Source organism: Carcharhinus amblyrhynchos, chromosome 6 (genome assembly GCF_965287045.1).
Source record: "Carcharhinus amblyrhynchos chromosome 6, sCarAmb.v2.hapA, whole genome shotgun sequence".
In the NCBI taxonomy this organism is placed as follows: Eukaryota; Metazoa; Chordata; class Chondrichthyes; order Carcharhiniformes; family Carcharhinidae; genus Carcharhinus; species Carcharhinus amblyrhynchos.
Window position 1 is genome coordinate 96,889,427 of NC_137329.1, and position 14,287 is coordinate 96,903,713.

The 14,287-nt window shown below is 43.4% G+C and overlaps 1 protein-coding gene across 1 annotated transcript in view; it reads right to left on the bottom strand.

Moving 5' to 3' along the window:
* Positions 1–14,287, bottom strand: part of kcnq1.2 (potassium voltage-gated channel, KQT-like subfamily, member 1.2) — a 483,492-nt gene that overhangs the window by 318,749 nt on the left and 150,456 nt on the right. The window contains exon 14 of the mRNA XM_080191027.1: positions 10,454–10,522. Coding sequence (XP_080047153.1) covers positions 10,454–10,522 — 69 coding nt within the window. The remainder of the gene's footprint in view (positions 1–10,453; positions 10,523–14,287) is intronic.

A 14,287-nucleotide genomic window follows, 5' to 3' on the forward strand; every position in this document is an offset into this window, starting at 1 on the left:
TGGCAGACTGACCATGCATGACATCAGCCTGAGCCTTAACTGCTGCATTCAGGGACTGGGATGGGAGGGTGGGGGGCAGGGGGAGGTAGCAAGGGTTGGGGGGGGGTAGCTTTCGCTGGTGTTGCACTGAAAGCTGCCACATCAACCATCACATGTTGCATCACGGCTGGCTCTGCAAATGTGTAAACTGAGTTGGCCATCACTCCACACTGGAAAGGATTGGCTTCAAGATCTGTGCAAATCTCTGTGCCAAGTTGGTGCTGGACATCTCCATGTTCCTTGGCTGTGACCGCAGACTTTCTGGCAGGTTTCCCAATGTACCAAGCCTTTCATTGTGAATGCCCATCAGTATTTTTCTAGGTGCTTCCCCATTGAAGTCCTCGTCTTAATCCTTTATAATGGAAGTCGCCTGCATCCCGGCATAACTTATTACCATTGACCCTTGCCTGAGTTGCAGCCTGGTGTCTCATCAAATGCTGATCCTATCTCCAATCTGTTCTGTAAAATCAGTGTAGAATCACTGAGCTTTTGGCTGCAAGCATGAAATCAAGTAATAATCCTGCGGCCAAATTATTCCATTTTTGGTGGGCGGGTGTTTTGCATGCTGCATGTAAAAGTGGTGAGACACCTGAGCTGATTCTCAGGAGGAAAGCCTGCCCACTGTATCATGGCAGGCCTTCCTCCCTACCGAGGACGCCAGAATATAATGTTCTGTCTGCCTTGCACTTTGCAGTGCCAAGTAAGGGACCACGGCTGCTACTAAAACAGCACCCCCTGCCTGGCGGGTGGGGGGGTTGGTCAGTGGTGCGGTGCCCCTACATGGCACCCAGCAGCAGGTATTCAGCATACTGGAGAACAGCATCACCCATGGTGTGATATAAAGAGACATACGAAGCCAATGTGAAGTTAACTCTGAGTTTGGGCTATACTTTGTACTTTTGTAAATAGTTACCTGTTACCAATAAACTCTACAACATCCTGACCTGACTGAAGTGCACCTGAAACAAAGTCACAGCTGGAGGTCACCTAAAAAGAAGCACTATTGAAGACCTGGAAGACCATTGTGAATCCAAAACAAATCCAGAGTCAAAGGACCTAGCAAGGATGAGCACAAATTCAATTCTAAGGCTGAACTAGCCTTTAAAGGTCTGCAGGCCAGAAATGAGTCAGAAGAACAGAACGGTAAATCAGCCTTACCACCTAATGGCCAGACTTCATAAACAAAACTATCTTTAAAAGCTCAACTAAAGCTAGGATTCACGTTTTAATCATCCTCACTACTCCAAAAACATTCTAAAGGACCCAAGTCTTTGATTTAAAGGTTTGCTGCAAGAAATTGGGGCAGCATGATAGTTAACACTGCTACTTCACAGTGCCAGGCACCTGAGTTCAATTCCATTCTTGGGTGATTGTCTGTCTGACTGTCACATTCTACCTGTGTCTGTGTGGGGTTTCTCCCAATGCTCTGGTTTAAGACCATAAGACATAGGAGGAGGATTAGGCTACTCGGCCCTTCAAGTCTGCTCCACCATTCAATTGTGGCTGATATTTTTCTCATCCCCATTCTCCTGCCTGCTCCCCATAACCCCTGATCCCCCTATTAATCAAGAACCTATCTATCTCAGTCTTAAAGACAGTCAATGACCTGGCCTCCATGGCCTTTTGCAGCAAAGAGTTCCACACATTCACCACTCTCTGGCTGAAGAAATTCCTCCTCACCTCTGTTTTAAAGGATTGTCCATTCTGCCTGAGGTTGTGCCCTCTGGTTCTAGTTTTTCCTACTAGTGGAAAATCCTCTTCATGTCCACTTTATTCAGGCCTCACAGTATCCTGTAAGTTTCAATAAGATTCACCCCCCATCTTTCTAAATTCCAATGAGTCTCTCATACGACAAGCTCTTCATCTTACAGTCCAAAGATGAGCAGGTTAGGTGGTTTGCCATGCTAAATTGACCCTTAGAGTCAGGGGGATTAACAGGGTAAATACATAGGTTTATGGGGATAGGGCCTGGGTGGGATTGTTGCCAGTGCAGTCTCGATGGTCTGAATGGCCTCCTTCTGTACTAGTAGGGATTCTATGATTTCTAAATTGATCCCTTTGAAGTCGGATCTGTGATTGTTGGAAGAGCAGCCAAAAGCCGTCAGGCACAGGAAGAAGCACTGAAGAAACAGTTACTGCAGCACTATCTTCAAAAGTGAAACAGCATTTCAAGCTTTTCTCTCCTGAGCTGAAAAACAATCTTGGATAATAAACTAACCAAATCAATTTGGCCTGATACAAGCACCCAACCTGGCACAGATCAGGGGTTTTGTCAATTTTTTTTAAGATACATGATAGCTTCACGATTAGATAAAGAAGTCAGAGGCTGGAAAAGTGAATACATTACTATACTGCAGATCCAATATGCAATGACATAATTGTGAGGCAAGGAATTAATCTTCAGATAAGTTTGAAAATGTTCTAAAATCCTTCAATACCTATTGTTATTTAAGAAGTAGTAAAATTTTATCACAAAGTAAACTCAACAAGTGAGTCTAACAGCCTGGAGAGCTTATTGACTCGACCATAAACAGATTATACAGATTGGCTGAAGGATGTGATTATAGCAACCTTAGGTCAGAGCTCACACGAGACCAAGTAGTCATTGGAATGCTGATGATATCCTTTCAGACATACTACATGTAAAAGAAGATCTGACTCTAGAAAAGGCGATCTTAATAGTCAAGCAGTCTGAAATTCACCGACAACACCGGTCCATTTTATGCAGTGAGGTTAAGCCATCATTTACAGCATGCTGCCCAGCTCATAAAGCAACAAAGGGCCAGAAAGGCACCAGGCCAAGAAAAACAATACCCAAAAAGATCATCCCATGGCGGGAAACCACTTCAACACTGTGGCGCCAAAGGACTTCACAGACGAGAATGCCCAGTAATCTGTGCAGAATGTTTCAACTTCAACTTGCTGGGACACTTTGAAAAGCTGTGCAAGTCTATGATATAGAAATATGTGGAATATCCCATGAGACTGGGGTGCATCACCAGGAAGAAGTTCAACCATGCTTCTTGGTGAGATCAAGGATCCCGGATTCTCCTTTTGGAATGTTGATCTCTCTGTAAATAGTCACCTCACCAATTTCAAATTAGGCACAGGAACGAGTGCTATAGTCCACTCAGATAAGGAACCATAGCTGAAGCAACATCTGATTCCACCCACAACACAGCTGTATGGAGCAGGTGGCATTAAGCTTCTGGGTACTCGGTAAGCCACACTCCAATACCAAAACAAACAAATATGGAAGACATTATTTGTTCTCCACAATCAAGGATTTTCGCTTGAGTAGGAAAGCCCGTGTTGACCTCAACCTCTTTCAGAAAATTAATGAAGGGCCTGGTTCCAATTTTAAGAAAGAGTTTCTGAAACTTTTCACTGGATTGGGGCAACTGAAGATTGCACACAGTATTGTACTGAGAGTGGGTGCCAAGTCCATGTGCCTGTTCACACCATGGAAAATATCACATCCGCTTATATGATCAATTACGCTAATTACCTTCTGCAACTTACACATTGTAACTATTATCATATGAACTAAGCTAGCTATTCACTTACTATAACACAACAAAACCATGTTCCAAAAAAGTAAAGGCTGTAAAATTTGAACAGAAAGAAGTGGTGGGATCCCATTTTGAAGATTTCCAGGGTTGCCCAAGCTGTCATGTTAGGAAGGGCAATATTACAGCTGTAGCATCAGCATGCCAGAAGCATGCAGTGTAGGAAGATTGTGCCATCTCCTTGAAGTGGACTTGCAGCTTCTAAGCAAGGTGAGGATGGCGGTGCCAATGGTTCTCAAGGTCAGAGTGACCCATCATTTTATGCCAGATGATCTTTCTGGGCTGGTGCCGGCACCATCACCAAAATGTCTCAGTTTTTCATATATCACTGTATCTCCAAGGTTACCAAAGTCCCATACACAAGGACTCCTAAGGTGCCATAAAAAGATCTGAACTGGTGGCTGTTAATGTCACTCAAATGACAGTCTCCTCAGAATGGTTTCTTCTTCTTACAGTTTGTTGTCAGGCACCTCTGGTGACCTGGCAGCAAGGCTTGGAACTCTCGAAGCAGAAATGCACGAGGGGAAAGCGGAGTAATAAGGGATATGGAGGGGTTGATTGGAAAACAAAGGTACATGGTCACAACATTGGCAGCATGGTAGTACAGTGGTTAGTTTTGCTGCCTCACGGCGCCAGGGGCCCAGGCTCAGTTCTGACTTTGCATGGCTTTCTGTGTGGATTTGCATGTTCTCCCTGTCTGTATGGGTTTCCTCCAGGTGCTCCGATTTCCTCCCACAGTCCAAAGATGTGCAAGTTAGGTGAACTGACATGCTAAATTGTCCCTTAGTATCCAAAAGTGTGTTGGTTATGTAGATTAGCCATGATGAATGTGCAGGGTTATGGGGATAGGGTGGAGGGGTGGTTCTGAGTAAAATGATCTTTTAGAGAATCGGTACAGCCTCGATGGGCTGAATAGCCTCCTTGTGCACTATAGGGGTTCCATAATCAACAACTGCAGCTTGTCCTTCATGCCAAATGAAAATAAGGCAGGAAGACATCTGTTACAGTGGTTCCAATAATGAGGAGCAGTGTCTCCTCTAAACAGATGAGGAGGTTCACCCTTGCCTGACCCTCACTGCTTCACTGTTCCCTTTTGTTACGTACCACCCTGTTCCGCCAGAGAGGGGCAAGTGTATCAATGAGTTTGTTGCAATACGTTTGGTTGAAATGCCCGTTGTAGCCGAATAACTGTAAGCATGTGGAAGCTGTGAGACTTGTAGCAGCGCTAAGTGTATGTGGATGAGATGGAGCATATGAATGTAAGGATTGAAGTCTGACTATTAGAGATTATTGGTGGGTGAGTGATGGAGTATGGTCATTGAGCAGTGTGCAAGGTTAGTGGTGCAGTTGGTAGGCTATCCAATTTTAAGATGCTTTCAATGACTTGGACCCTGTGAGGTCATTGAACTTTTCCTGCCACTGTGTCCAAGCTCTCGCTGTCAGACTCCTTCCATTGATTGTCTGCTCCCAATTCCTCTTTAGGTCCTTCTCTGGAGATCTTCAGGACCCCTGCACAAAGATTATCTTTCTATTCTTTTCCACCTTGTCCATTAAGGGCTCCGGTGCCATTAGGTGAGGCAGGATGTATAGCACAAGAAGGCATGCTACAATAGTGGCGATGAGAAGGCAGTATGTAGGGAGTGATTCTCACACCCCACCCTGCTAATTTTCTAGCACAATGGGATGGGAGAATCTCACGGCTGGACATGAGCGGGACTCCTTCATGTATTCCCACTGTGAACGCATCTCCCAGTGCCAGATTTCTGATGCCATCAGATCTGCACTGGAAACTGGTGGGAAGACCAGTTAAGTCATTTTAATATGTTTTTAATACAATTTAAATGTAATTAGCGAGACCGGGACTGAATTCTCCAAGCCCTCAAGCCTCTCCCATCCCACCAGAGTGTTTCACTCCAGCAGGGTTTATAGTAGGTCCCCGCTTTTGGGGAAATGGTGGCTTTTACCTGCTGGAGTGAAAGGGGGGCAATCAGGGCTCCTATGGGGTTGGCTGCTGGGGTTGGTGCCTCCTGGGCATGGAAACACTGCCAGTTGCCAGTGTGTGCCCTCTGGCACTGCCCAAAGAGCAAACTGCCCATAGGGGATCAGATTGGCACCTCTCACTGGTCATGGAACAGTTGCAAAGGGGTGTGGTGCAGGGGGCAATCAGTGGGCATGGGGGGTGTCCGCTGCCTGCTGGGGATCAGGATTGCTGGGGGAGTAGGGAACTGTGTGGGGGTGTTGGTGGAGATTGGTCCAGGACAGTCAGGGTTGGCCAAGGAATGGTCAAGTGGGCTACGATTGGGCTGTGGAGAGATGGGGGGGGGGGAGCGGAGCAGCACTGTGGGGGATCCAAGCTGGCTACCAATCAAGCTGGCCAGCAAGTGGGAGGCTAACAGTTCGGGGCCACTGTCCCTGTGCACAGGGTTTCAGCCTCCCAGGCGGGAATAGGCGCCGCCCCCTGAAATCTAATGATATCCACACTGGTGGCCTTTGCATTGCAGAGTGTGGGAGATTATAGCATGAACTCCTATTGAAGAAAAAAGCGTGATTTACTCCAGTTTTCCTGTAAATTCAACACTTAGGTTGGGCATTTACAGCTTCTTCCGTCCAAAAAGTGGGAAAATTCCAGCTGCAGTTTTTTTAAAATTAATGAATTACTTTTTTATAAGGCATTTTCTCACATGCTATTGTTCCTGCAGTGTTCAGTTGTTCTGCACAGAGTGAATGGGTATATTAGTGCCATAGGTTGGCATGAAGGATTTGTGGAGCTGTAGGGGTGGGTGAAGGGCCAAAGCTTGGCATAGAGGATCATAGAATCATAGAAACCCTACAATACAGAAAGCGCCGTTCGGCCCATCGAGTCTGCACCAACCACAATCCCACCCATGCCCTACCCCTATATCCCTACATATTTTACCCACTAATCCCTCTAACCCATGCATCACAGGACGCTAAGGGGCAATTTTGGCATGGCCAATCAACCTAACTCTCACATCTTTGGACTGTGGGAGGAAAGCAGAGCACCTGGAGGAAACCCACGCAGACATGAGGAGAATGTGCAAACTCCACACAGACAGTGACCCAAGCTGGGAATCAAACCCAGGTCCCTGGAGCTGTGAAGCAACAGTGCTAACCACTGTGCTACTGTGCCGCCCAGGATGTGAGAAGCCGTGGGATGTGTGTAGGGGGCATAGGTTGTCAAGAAAAAATGGGTAAGAACTTATGAACTCACCTTTCAATAGGTTCTCTCATTCAGACTATGGTTCACAACCCCTCTGATGGGCTGTGAACCATGAGACCTTAAAAAACTGACCCAACTCCATGCTTATGGCATGCTAGCTTTTATAGGAAGGGGTATAGAGTATAAGAGCTGGCGTCTAATGCTACAATTGTACAGAACGTTGGTTAGAGCGCATTTGGAGTACTGCGTCCAGTTCTGGTCACCTTACTGCCGGAAGGACATGGAGACCCTGGAGAGAGTGCAGAGGAAGTTTACCAGGATGCTGCCTGGTATGGAAGGACTGGGTTATGAGGAAAGGTTGGGTAAACTGGGGCTCTTTTCCTTAGAAAGACGGAGATTAAGGGGGGATCTGATAGAGGTGTATAAAATAATGAAGAGTATTGATAGAGTAAACAGTGGCAGGCTTTTTCCTAGATTGGAGACAAATATCACGAGGGGCCATGAGCTTAGGGTGAGGGGGGAGAGGTATAATTTGGATGCTAGAGGGAGGTTTTTCACACAGAGGGTCGTGGGGGTATGGAATGCACTGCCAAGTAAGGTGGTGGTGGCAGGCACACTGGACTTGTTTAAGGTTTACTTAGATAGACACATGAGCAAAACAGGGATGGAGGGTTATAGGAGACTATTTTAAATAAGGATCAGAGCCTCGGGACGTTCCTGGAAATCTAATGTGACATGTGTTGATGTCTTTTCTCTTTTACTCCGCAGGTGTGTCAGTCCACCTTGTTGCCTAACGAGGGGCATGCATACAGTGGGTCATGCGTGGGCCACTCTTGGATGTTTCGAGAGTGGCCTAGCACTGGACCAGCAGATGGGCACCACAACAGCTCAGTGACTATCACTGCTAGCTGTGCAGATACATGGATTTGGGCCAGTGTCTGTGGGAATTTACACATTCTCCCTGAGGTTGCATGGATTTCCTCCAGGTGCTCTGGTTTCCTCTCACACCCCAAAGATGTGCTCTTAGGCTGATTGGTGTAATAAATTGTCCCTAAATTATTCTCCCCTTAATCTGGTTTCCAATGGGGGCACCATAAGCATAGACATGGGTCAAGGGTGGAGGAGGAAAAACACATTGTTAAGATGGCGGCGCGGGCTCGTTGGGCCGAAGGGCCTGTTTCCCGTGCTGTGTTATTCTTTGTTCTTTGTTCTAATAGCAGAAGGCTCAGTGATGCCTCTCCCGCAATGGTACCAACTAGGACAGGAGTGTAAGGTGCAGACTTGCGACCTTCATTCATATCTCGTGCTGGTGAAAATTTGGGGTGTCAGAATGTGGCCAGGGATCCGGCAGTTGAGTTCCAGCCGCCATTTTTTAAGTTCTGTGATGTCAGGGAGCATCCACAAAAATCCAGGCCCTAATCCATGCCTGCTATGTTATTAACTAAATACTTCCTCTCATCAAACCATTCAATTAAAGCTTTCTGCTCATGCAGCAATCTACACCAGATATTCCAAACTCCATGTAGATTAATCTTTGCTATGTTATCCCAAATGATGGAAGTTACCTCATTACTAGATGCGACTCATCAGTAGTTGACACAAGTCCAACGAGATCCTATTGACATGACCGATAACAGGTTATATTTTCAGAATACATGATTTAGTATATATTTGCAGAGTGTATCACCTTGCCAGTGAATATAACTTTCTATCTCCAATGCTTCATTCTGCTCCTGAACCTCCAGGCCCCACGGCACACGGCATCATATCTTTGCAGCAGCTCTGATTGTTATGAAGTGGATTTAAGTGCTACTTTAAAACGCCTTTGCTTCGGCCGAACAATTCTCCACCCCCTTTTAATTTACCTTAACAGGTCCTTGCTTAGTAATTAAGTGGCTATCATGCTCTTAACTTTAATTTATTTGTAGCTTCATGAAAGAAAAGACATTGGGGAAGAGATTAACCAAAAAGTTCAAACATAAAGTTCTTAATGAGCAGTTCTTAATGAACAATTAAGGAGCCAGTACATAATCATTAAATTATTTCCACAATTGGGAGCAATCTTCCATTTTGAACCATTTCTCATGGAAAACTGAAATTATCATAAAAAGAACAATGTTGGAGCAGGTTATGGTGCTAAAACTAATTTAAAGGTATTGAAGACTCCTTTCGCCAGAGAAATTTCCCTCAACTCCCTCATATCTTGCAGACTACAAGGAAGATAACTTTTTTGTGGCTGTCCTTTCCTTTGTAAAGATGAAGCCCACTACAAACAAATCCACAAATGCAATGGATAACAAAATATGAAATTGTTACACAAATCTATTCAACGATTCAAAATCATAATGAAGTCGGAAGTGGTTAAGGTACTCAGGTAAATTGCAGTCATGTTTTCTTTGCCTAAATATCATACCTTGAATGTCTGATGGATATGACAATTCCTGTGCTATATACAAATCTGATTATGTGCTTATAATAGACTCAAGCTTGAATTCGTAATAGGAAAACAGGGCCATTATATTTACATAAAAACAGAGAACCTCAAGCTTTGAAATACATAGTTAATTACCTAATTATATTCTACTCAATTTATTAATCTACCATTTCAGAATCACAACCACAAACTGAATTTTTACTTTTCATATATGCCAAAGTTGACCTGTTTAGCTGATAAACTGCAATAACAGGTTCTGGAGAATGTGTTGTAAATATAAATCGGTGACCTGAAAGCTGCAATGTGTATGAGTCAAAGTTCCACAGTCATGGTTCCCATTGGAGATTTAAAATGTTAAGGTAGAAAAATGATGAATTTTAGGAAACAGAGAGGTGGTGGTGGTGGTCACCAACTAAAAACATAGAAGTTTTAAATTAAAAAGTATAGTTAAGCAAAATCCTCTGTGCACATCCACATTGATCTCTTAAACCTCAATTTTAATCTCGCTACTGCTTCATTTTTCTGGCAGAAACCAGTACATAATGCCCCACCCAATGCCTAACCTCTTACAATTTTGGAAAGGCTAAGAAATAGGCATCCCATATTCCCATACAGTTGGAAGTCTCAGTAACTTGTGCAATCAGTGTTTTGTGACGTGCATAAAACCTTGATGCAATTTTAATGCTGCAATGAAGCACATATTATGAAGCACATATGTATAGGAAGAACAAATAGAATTGCTACAGCATCATACAGGTTCACTGTAAACCGACGGTCTACCTCTGCTAACAAATGCAGACATTTGAGCTAGTCATGTACATTTAAAACCAGATTTATTTGTTTTGCATTTCTCTTGCCCCATCGCTGTATTACTTTGAGGAGACTTTTGTTAAGGATGAGATGTTATGCTGAATGCAACTTTGAGAAAATCTCATATTCTTGTGAGCTGGTCCAAACATAAGCAGAGTGAAGCAGAAGTTTTAGTTGCGTATTTACATAATGTCAAAAATGTCACTGGAAATTCCAGTTTTCACCTTTCAATATAATATGGCCACAATCTGATGGGTTGTAGAGTAACAGAAGTTTTACTTTGTTACTAAAATAGATTCTAGAATGATGTAAGGAAGTACAATACTACAATCCCATTAGTAAAAAAAAGTAGATAAAATTGGAAGAACATACTGCCTTTGATAGGACCAAATAGCTGTAACAACACAAATCAATAAATACCTTGTTGAATTGAGCTGCCTTGTTGCCTGTGATTCCAAGACCCTTACATACAAAGGACTTGCCAAGCAACTGTAAGAGAGAAGTGTTTGGTCCATTTTACAAATGCTTCAGTTAACATTAGGAGTACAAGACAAACATTTTGTCTGTGATAGCGGCAATGACAATAGGCAATATGAAGAGTTGGTTGCTAGGAAACAATGAAAGGTAATGAAACATAGATAATAGATATTTCTATGTTGAAATATTGATTTGGCATCAATTTATACAGAGCTATTCTATATTGGTAGTCTAAGAAACTTCAACAAAATAAATAGTTTCTGAATTGATCCTGACTGATTTCTGCAACAGATAAAGCAACTAGTTTTCAAGTACTTTACTTAGAAATTAGTAGAGATGTAAGTTCATGTATAAAAAGCCAATGTAATGTGTGATTTAAGTACAAAACATTGATGATAAGATATTTAATGGAATGCAGAAATATATTTGCTGATGAAGAAATTTTTTCTCCTTTTTATTAAAAAACAGCACTTTAAAGTTTATTTCTTATCATTACAAATAGGCTTAGATTAACACTGCAATGAAGTTACTGTGAAAATCACCATGCTCTGGTGCCTGTTTGGGTACACTGAGGGAGAATTTAGCATGGCCAAAGCACCTAACCAGCATACCTTTTGGACTGTGGGAGCAAACCGGAGGAAACCCACACAGACATAGGGAGACCGTGCAGGCTCCGCACAGACGGTGACCCAAGCCGGGAATCAAACCCAGGTTCCTGGCGCTGTGAGGCAGCATTGCCAGCCACCATGCTGCCCCTTACAACCAACTAGGACAATAACAATTTAAAACATTAACTTCTTCCTTACGTCAATAATTCTTTGCTTATATTATTTCTGAATTAACATTATGCATTCTAGTTGTATTCGGTACTGAGTGATAAATAAGCATATTGACACTGAAATAATGAGAATCTGAATCACATGTCATTAAGTCACATTGCTCAGACCATATATGGAAAATATAGTTCAAGCCATATCAATAATTATCAATCTAGAAATTATCAAGGGTCAGTGGGTAAGCCGCTCAAAGGGACTGAGACCAAGAACAATGAGAACTAGATTGTTACTTACCTGCTGGAATTTCTGTTGGCAAACAATGAAAAACAAAAATAGAGAAGGTCCTATTTACATCAATGAAGTATTTGTAGGATATGAATTATCCACGTATTCGTGATCTTACAAGAGACCATAGATACTAAAAATGCAAAGATTTCATCTTTCTCCAAAGTAAACAAAAAAGATTCCCCTTATCAATCACCTTATTTAACGTTTCCAATCCAGGAAGAACATACAAAAGTCTTAAAGATTACTCATTTGCTACATGATAGCGGAACAGAAAATAAATAACAAAAGTAACTGAAATCACTGGACAAGTGGAAATCAAGAATGAAGTCCAGAGATTAGCTACCCAAAGGTATGATATATTGTAGATATGGAATGTGAACTTGATTCCCTTAGTAGTAGTTTTAGTAGTTCCTACTACATCTTAGAAGGTATGTGATTTCCACCCAAAACAAGCTTGCATGTGCTGTCCACCCATCTGAAACTGACTTCATAGAGCCCTCACAGTGCAGAAGGAGGCTATTTGGCCCATCGAGTCTGCAGCGACCACAATCCCATCCAGGTCCCAACCGTGCAACTCCATGGATGTACCCCACTAATTTCCCTGACACCAGGGTCAATTCAGCATGGCCAATCAAGCTAATCAGTACAGCTTTCGGGCTGTGGGAGCACTCAGAGGAAACCCACACAGACACAGGGAGAACGTGCAGGCTCCACACAGACAGTGACCCAAGCTGGGAACCGAACCCCAGTCTCTGGCGCCGTGAGGCAACAATGCTAACCACCGTGCTACCGTGCCGATTTAACTGGCCAGCCGAGTAAAAACATCTGCACAAATGCCATACCCCACTAGGGTTAGGGAGTGAAGCAACAGTGCAGGTCTGCTGCCCTGATCATTGCTATGACCAGGCTGCATCACCTACTTATGAAGGCCTGAACCATTTTTGGGTTCTATCACTCTTTAAATGTAGTTAGCAGAGAGTAAGATTTCAACTGGTTCCCATTGGTGCTGGTTGGCAGGTTAGGTATGTGTGGAGGAAGCTGTTCCTGGAGGTGTTTGGGGGTGAGCCAATTGTGCGCTGCCATATTTTTCTGAGAATTTGAATTTAAGCAACTGTGCTGTATCATCATTCCCGGACTGGCAAGCAAGGTAGGCAAGGGAACTTAATTGAATTCAGGGGGCCAAAAATATGCTGCTCAACAGCAGAAAGAAACTCGGTATTAAATTCAGGGAAATTTGAAGGTGAGTCGAGGTCCCAATGGCCAGCCAGGGGTAGCTCTCCTGAATGCATCTCACATGCCATGCATGTTCATTAAAAGGCAATCTCACGTTTCCAGATAATAATCCAATTCCATTCTGAATACATCAATTGTACCTGCCTCCATCACACTCTTGGAAGGAGGATGGACAGCAGTTGGGAATGGCAATCAGGGTGGGGATTGGCCTGCCTGGGGGAGTGGACGTTGAGTGGAAGGCAGGGGGGTAATCGAGATTGCCGGTGGAGTGAAATGGGGGAGATTGAGGCAGGCCGGGGAAGGGGGAAGTGGTGTGGTCGGAGGTGCAGCTTTGCGGAGTTGCTGGCCAGTGATCGGGAGGCTGGCAGTGCGGGGCCACTGTGCATGAACGGATCTCCGGTCTGACAGATTGGCGCTTGCACAGTGACCTGCTCAGTGCCTTGCTACCGGCCTCTCCAATGGGAATAGGCCCTGCCCACTGATTTTTATCGACATTCACGTGATTGCACTCTGCAGTGCACAGAGTGTGGGAGATTCATTTTGAAAATCCCACTGAAAAAAACCAATAGGATGTACTCCAGTTTTTATGCGAGTTTGGCACTTGGGATTTTTTGGGAGAATCCTGGCCTATATCTTTATTTGGTATCTAATACCAAAGTAGGCTGAGGGGTGACTTAATAGTGGTGTACAAAATTATGAGAGGAAGAAACAGGATAAAATTCTTTCCCATGTTGGAAAATCCTAGCACCAGAGGACATAGTTTCAAGATAAATGGCAGGAGGTGTAGGGGAGACATGAGGATGAACTTTTTGTATGCCCTGGGTGGTGAGTGTTTGGAATTCGCTGCCTGAGTTTGTAGTGAAGGAAGAGAGCATGAACTCTTTTAAAAAGTAGCTGTATCTGCATCTTAAGTGCTGTAAGCTACAATGCTATGAGCTGGGTGCAGAAAAGTGGGATTCGAAAGGATGTTCTCAGGCTGGCATGGACAAGATGGGCTGAATGGCCTCCTTCTGTACTGTAACTTTCCTCTGATTTTATGTTGGGATATAATGAATCCCATATTATAAATAGGATGGGAAAGACAAACACCAAGTATAAAACTTTCAATAAGCACGCAAAGCAATTTCAATTCCATTGCAGATTCAGACTCAAATACTAATCTCATGATTTCTTGCAAGTGGACTACATTTTCAGTTTTTATTATGTTGTTATTGTTAATTATAATAATTTCAGGTTTTGGTTCAAGTAATGTAATCAGCCAACAGCAATTCTGCATGCAATGTCAGTTATGCTTCAATAAATTGAATACTTATGTAGGAGCTGCATGCCCAGGACAATTTCAAATATTCTCCCCTAATGTAATGCAGCATTTGACTCATTGCACACACAGTTACAACTCAGGAGATAAATGTACACTTTACAAAACAATATACGGAAAAAAAATCAATTCGGGAAATGACAATTGGTATTATACATGATG